Consider the following 7,065-nt stretch of genomic DNA (forward strand, 5'->3'; position numbering starts at 1 on the left):
TACTAAGTAAAAAATATTTTTTGATTCTTTATTAGTTGTATAATGTGTAATTACTTTGCTTGTGACACACCAAAAAAATTATTTGGCATTTTCTGAACTTACTTCACACTTGGCCTTTAAGTTGCATCATGATTTATAAACATATCAGGAATGCTGATACAATCTGCAAAGTAGTGAAAAAAGTTGAATGTACTATCATTACAACCTCTGATCTCCCAAATGAACCTCTTGCCCGACAGCTGAAATTGTCACTGACTTTCTACCCCCTTTCGAACATGAAATGTATGTATGTCTAAAATACTACCAATGGGTTGACCACTGTGTCTTTTTCTTGTAGTTCCCATTAGATTATTAAGTAATTCTGGATTTGTTGTTGATGTTGTGGTTGTTTTTCTTGTCTTTCTTTGAACATTTTCTTTCCTTTTATTTTATTTTTACATGTTCAAAATAATAATGAAAATATAATAAAATAAATCATCTCCTTATTAACAACCTTCTTTTTTTGATTAATAGAAAACTTGGTGTGGCAGAAATGGGAGTCAAAGGGAGAGTTTCCTGCCGCCAGCAGTGGACATACATTGACTGCACACCATGACAAAGTACCCACGTACACACAAACACTGTTTTCACCATTCTTAAATCCCTCCAATACAACTGGTCCAGAATCCAGCTGCCTGCCTCATCACCAGAACCCACTCCATGCACCAAGTGCTCCTGTTGGCATTCAAGGCCATCCACAACCTCCCCCCTTTCATATCTGTCCGACCTCCTCCATCTTCCCAATCCTTCCCGCACTCTCAGATCCATCTCATCATTACATCCTCGCCTCTGAAATGCTTTCCGACCCCTCCTCAGAAACATTATTTCATTCTTTCATTTCAAGTCCAACTCAAAACATATCTGCTTAAAGAAGCCTATTCATTGTAATTCTCACCCATTTCTGATAACATCCGTCTATCGTAATTTATATTAACAGTTCTCATTAATCTATTTCCTGCTATTGTTATTTATTTCATTTCATGTGACAGAAAGGCACCTTGAAATAAAATGTAATCTTATTATTAAAAAGTACCCATCATATATTATTAAATATTGAACATAAACTGTCAAAATGAAACACTACATCAACAGTTTTTCACATACAGTGGAACCTCGGTTTTCGAATCGGAGTCCGAACAAAAAATTCGAGAAATTCTTGCTTCGTAGTTCAAACAAAAATCGGAGTTCGAACGCCGGTACGACGCGTGAGTGCGTACGCGAGGGTGGGATGCTGAGCGGCGTACGGGTGTAGATCGCTCTCTTGCTCTCTTCGTGACCAACTGTTGTCGCGTGCGGACGTGCTGCGTTTTGCTCTCGCGTTTTATATAGGTGTACGAAGTGTTTTAGCCCCTAATCATGCCTCCAAAGAAAGTCAGTGCAAGCAGCAAAGCTGCTACAAGTGAAAAAAGAAAAGTAGTGCATACAACTATTGCATTTCAGAAAGAAATAATAGCAAAATATGAAGGAGGTGTGCGAGTGTCTGATCTGGCTAGGGAATACAGCATGGCGAAATCTACGATCAGTACGATAATAAAGAATAAGGAGGCTGTGAAATTAAAACGATTTACATTATTTGTAATGGGAAAAATGATTTCGGTGTTCGAACAAATCGCTTTTCGAACAGGGTTCTGGGACGGATTATGGTCGAGAACTGAGGTTCCACTGTATATGTATTTTATGTTCATTACATTCATAACTGTCTACATGATAAGGATATTTACCTGTTTGGAGGCAAAAGCTCAAATGATGACCACACAATGACATCATCCAATGAGATTCACAAATTCAGTATTGGTGAGTGCAGATTATATGCGAAACAAGAGATACAGTGTCCATCCTCAAACATAGTAACCTTGACCCGTTTGCGTCCTTAGCTAAGATGAAGTGGAAAGTCCCTTTGTACGTTGGCATTCCTCCAGCTCGTCGAAATGGACACACTGCCTGGCTGCCAGGATGGCCGAGTGGTCTAAGGCGCCGCGTTCCGGACCCAGTCTCCCCAGGAGGCCTGGGTTCGAATCTCAAATTTCCCCATTGTGGGACTAATAAAGGGAATATTATTATTATTATTATTATTATTATCGTTCACAGCCATGTGAGTGTGTTTTACACTATGACAACAATAAATGATTCACAGAGCGTCCTTGGTTCATGACAGAGTTCCATTTCTTCGAGGGGAAGAGAAGAAACCTGGATTTGTCATTTATCATGAAAAATAAAACACTTGGAGGACAAACATTTTAAACAATTTAAAGGAAAAATAGATATGGCAGTAACTAGTAATGGGAAAATGAAGCTTCAAATTTGCTTCATGAACCAGTTGTTGAATTTTGAGTCGTGTAGATGGCACTGTTGGTTAAAATAAAGGGTTTAAAAATGGCAAGTCAGTGTGCTTTCCATCTACTGGGGCCCAAAATATACTACAACTGCTTCATGAAGCAGATTTGAAGCTTCATTTAGCCATCACTAGCAGTAACTCAGCGTGCCTTCAACATATTCTTACGTTTGTAACTTGATAAGTCATATGTGGGAACTGTCAGAAACTGAGGAGACTGTGGTGCATTTGTTTGCTCATTAAAGTAGTGTTTGTATGGTTGGCAGTTGTACATATTTGGAGGAAGGAATGAAGAGCAGGAATTTAATGACCTGAAAGTGATGAAACTAATCAACCCCTCCGAAAGGCAACCAGGTATTCACATTTGTTTATTTATTCACACCAATCCATCTTAACATATAGGGCTTTATTTTTGTGAATGGCATTAATCCTTCGAGGCACGTAGACCCCATGTTGGCAATTTTGCAGACAAAAGCAGGACCTGAAGAGGGAGGGCTGCGCCATGGTTGGAGTGGTCATACCTGACTTCAGTCTTGGCTAATAAAATTGGTTCCTTTCATTCCCTATAAATGTGGAACGGTAGTCATGTTCAAGAAGCACATGTGTGACATGAAGTGGGCAGGACGAGAATGGCCCAACCACCAGTCAGTGCCGCACAGTGGGATGATTCAAAAGAAATAATCCAATGATTAAACGTGGTGGATGTTCGCTGTTCACATATGTCTGAATGAAATATATCGCGTTAGCAGGTGTGAGCTGTAGATTGACTTTTTTGTCATCAAATTGTCACTCCGCCAAATGCATCTCAAAGACACACCTGATTTACTGCGCAGCCCAGCTTGGCATGTAGCAAGCCATGTACTGATAAAAAAAAAATCAGGATCTGCCAGCATTTGCGTAGATGGCCTTTCTACAAAAATAGAGCCCAATATGTGATGTGAAGTTGGCGTGAATTATCTGTAACATATATTCTCACCCACAGTCATGAAAGAGATTTTAACTGAGTTTGGTCTTCAAGGAATCAGTCACAGGTGTGTGTGTGTGTTTAATTAGTATTCGCTTCATGATGCTCATATTTTACTTTATTCACTTTTCATCCAACAGTTTTACTCCCACAAAAATTCCCAATATTCGCTATGATCTGAGTGAATATCCTCCTGCAATCCAGTCCAAGAGTATAACAGATTATGGACAGGTGATCAACACGTACACGCGCATACATCGCTCGAGACTACACTGTGATGTGACATGATATTTAGCTAAGATGGTGTTTTCTGGTTTGTCTGTTAACTATTGTTTGTTACTTTTAAATCTCTCATGCAAAAATAACTGATATTCACTGTACACGGTATACTGTACAATGCAAGTTATTTGAAACTCGTTTTTTTGGCAGGTCAAGGCAAATAGCTTTGAGGTCAGATACGGTATTTCTAAAACTGAGTATGTTATGCAATTGTCCTCACATTTAGTAGCTCCATAACCATTTAACAAATGTCCTTGATGCTGATTTTCATTTTGAATGGCTAATGTTAATTTAAAAAAAAAGTAAAAAAAATGAACATGTCAGATCACATCTCATATTCCCAGATTTGTAATACTTCTGTTGACAAATAAAATACACACACACACATTCATATATATATATATATATATATATATATATATATAGAGAGAGAGAGAGAGAGAGAGAGGCTACATAACCTTACCTGACCCAAACTTATGTATTTGTTTCATTCAGGCATTAAGTCTTCTGTGCTGTGAAGCTACTGCTGTACTTTATTCTGCTGCAGATATTTGCCTGCAGAGACTTCAGCGCACTTCGAGACAAGGCTATGTCAATGATCCAGACAGCATTCACTCTCCTGGACCAGGAGTTCCAGAAGCTGGATCAGTACGTTTGTTGAGTTTAAAATGCAAGAAAAAAAACGCAAGTTCTGTGAGAACATGTTCCATTTACCTGAAACAACAGTCTACACTTGACCTATCATTTCAGAGAGAAGAGAGAGTTGTCAAAATCTGCTACTGCTCTGCAAATAGCCAAAGAAGACCATGAGGCCAAGAAGCAACAACACCAACAGGTTTATTACTTCATAAAACTTCGTTTCAGATAATGGTTGATGAACAGATGGATGATTTCAACTTCAAAATTTCCCAAGCTTCAGAATCCAAAACATATTGTCACTTATTATGATACTTTGCGATTGTTTGTGTATCAGGAACTGCAGGAGATGCTGGGCAGACACCGTTCTCAAAATGAGGCATGGCTTCGAGCCAGAGCTGAGGAGAATGACAGAGAAAGGAGAGAGCTCTGCAGACTGAGGGTTAATACAAAGTCACAGAAACACACACATTAATGTATAGCAATTATAAGTGATTGTGAATCTTTCATCACATTTTTTCAGCAACAGTTACATAAAACCTTAAGCCCCCAGCCCAAACACATTTTGAAAAAAAAAAACAGCACTACCTTCTCGCATACAAAGCTTTTGATAACCTTTGGTACCAGATGAGAGTATATGGAGGACACCGAAGTGGATTAAGAGATAAATGAAACATCCAAGGTGCTGATTAAGTGTCGGCAAATGGAAGGATTTGGGTAAGGAGGGTGAAGAGAACCTCGAAATGGCTGGGTGAACATTTAGAAGTTGTTAACGGAGTGAAAAAAAAGAACATTGGGTCAGAAATGCGAGAGACAACATTAAAAATAGAAGACTGATGGAGATGTCAAAATATACATATGGGAAGCTTTGATAGTATTGAGCGATGGAGAGGAACAATATGGAAAAGACAATGAAACTCAATATCACCCTACAAGAGCAGAAAAATAAAGATTGTTGTAAAAATACTTCAAAATATCTCAACATTGAAGGAATGACCTGGGAACAAATATAAGAGGAATTGAAGAATGGGGATATTATAGAAAAATAACTTGAATCAAATGAAACACTAAGAGATTCATAGTGAATTTGAGTATTCTGTTTCCAAAAATAAGCAATTACTAATACAGGGAATAATAGTTATTGTCGTGAAAAGTGCTCAGCACATCCTAAAAGACTAAGTAGGGACCAAATATACGAGGAACTGAGGATATATTGAAGGAAATTTCAACCAATAGATGAATAAATAAACAACTAAATTAAATATTAAGTATCAAAATTCATTATTACGAATTCATGAATTTATGAATCCATCGCAACTGTTGCTTTGGAGTAATTAAATTTTTAGTTTACTTTTGTCTTTTTTTTTTTTTGCTTATGCATTACGTCTCCAAATTTACAAAACAAAGAATATTTTTTCCACAATATGTTAAGGCCCCCCCGTCAACGGCACTCTCCATCGCCGATGTTCTGATCAAACCTTCTGACTCTCAAAAGAGGCAAAAAGAATCACACGTTGTGGGACAGACCTTTTGCCATTGCCCCGACCCTTCATGTAAAAACAATTTTTTGTGAAGCTTGTAAGAGATATTCACTTGAATAATATCTTGGAATTAATGCAAAATCACCAAATATGTAGTATATTTAATTCAAAGACCAAAACAGAGACATCTTTACAGGCATTTTTCTTAAGAATATTTCTCAAAACTGCCCACAAGCACCACACTCCAGCAGTGTTGCGTTGCAAGGCCTTGTGGTAACTTGAGCAAGATGTTTTGTTTTGAGATGATGTACTAAAAATGTACAGCTAATATGGTACAATATTGGCCAAATATGCAAATATTTTTTTTAAGTAAATCAAACTGAGTAAACTGAGTTAAAATATTCAAGTGAGTTAAAATAAAAAAAATAATTAATCTCCAGTTAACGCTTTAATTTTGACAGCTGTATTAAAAAAAAAACACAATGAAAACACTTATCGAGAGAAAAACGGAATGTGAATGTAAAGCACATTTGTGTGCGTACTGTAAAATCACAACAATCCTATTAATTTTAGGAGGAGGTTCTGCAAGAGCAAGAGAGACTGAAGGAGGAGCACAGCAACATACAGAAACGTGGCGAGCATCTTCTATCTATTATGCAGCAGTTTAAAGGGATGTAAATGTTTAGACTGAAACAGTTTTTTGGGGTATTCCTAGCATTTCAAAACCTCTGTGTGGCCACCAACTTTTTGAAACAGAGAACTTATTCTTGGGTATTGACATGTGAAGTGCTACTGGCTTGATACTCCCTTCTGAAATTACAAATTACCTTTAATATTGTTGTTATTTATCTCCTTATTAAACATTTAATTAATTATATTTCTGAGAAAACACAAATCAATAATGAATAATTTCTCACATTACAGCAAAAAGGAAGCTGATTAATGCGCAAAATTTTATTTCGTAAACACTCTGCAAGTGTTTACATTTTCGAATGGTTACTTTTCTAAAATTATAAGAAAATCGTTATTGGGATTTTAAAATACCTTTGTAGAAATTGACGTATTATCTCCAGCTTGTTACTTAAGTAGAAGTATAAAAGTAGTGGTTTTAAAACTACTTAAAGTACAACAGTAAAAGTCATACAAGGAGAAAAAAAATGCATTGAAGCAGAAGTCAAGTTTACCCAATCACCTTAGTTAGTTACCTGCATACCTCGTTATGTTTTTTTTTTTTGCTTTGTTTTTTTTTCTTGCGCCAAACGCGCTCTTTCGGTTAAATAAATTAATGTTTAATTGATCTCTTCCTTTGCCATTTTTTTGGGAGGGTACGTAAA

General features: G+C 36.9%; 1 protein-coding gene across 1 annotated transcript; it reads left to right on the forward strand.

Moving 5' to 3' along the window:
- Positions 1-1,796: 1,796 nt before the first annotated feature.
- LOC148319564 (uncharacterized) lies at positions 1,797-6,409 on the forward strand. Its single transcript, XM_088282090.1, has 9 exons — positions 1,797-1,833; positions 1,919-1,982; positions 2,115-2,131; positions 3,354-3,402; positions 3,476-3,566; positions 4,162-4,262; positions 4,365-4,449; positions 4,588-4,692; positions 6,305-6,409. Exons 1-9 carry the CDS (start codon positions 1,797-1,799, stop codon positions 6,407-6,409), a joined length of 654 nt encoding a protein of 217 aa, XP_088138216.1.
- The last annotated feature ends 656 nt before the right edge of the window (positions 6,410-7,065 follow it).

Source organism: Idiotropiscis lumnitzeri, chromosome 18 (assembly GCF_059441095.1).
Source record: "Idiotropiscis lumnitzeri isolate Australia: NSW breed Sydney's pygmy pipehorse chromosome 18, RoL_Ilum_1.0, whole genome shotgun sequence".
NCBI lineage: Eukaryota > Metazoa > Chordata > Actinopteri > Syngnathiformes > Syngnathidae > Idiotropiscis > Idiotropiscis lumnitzeri.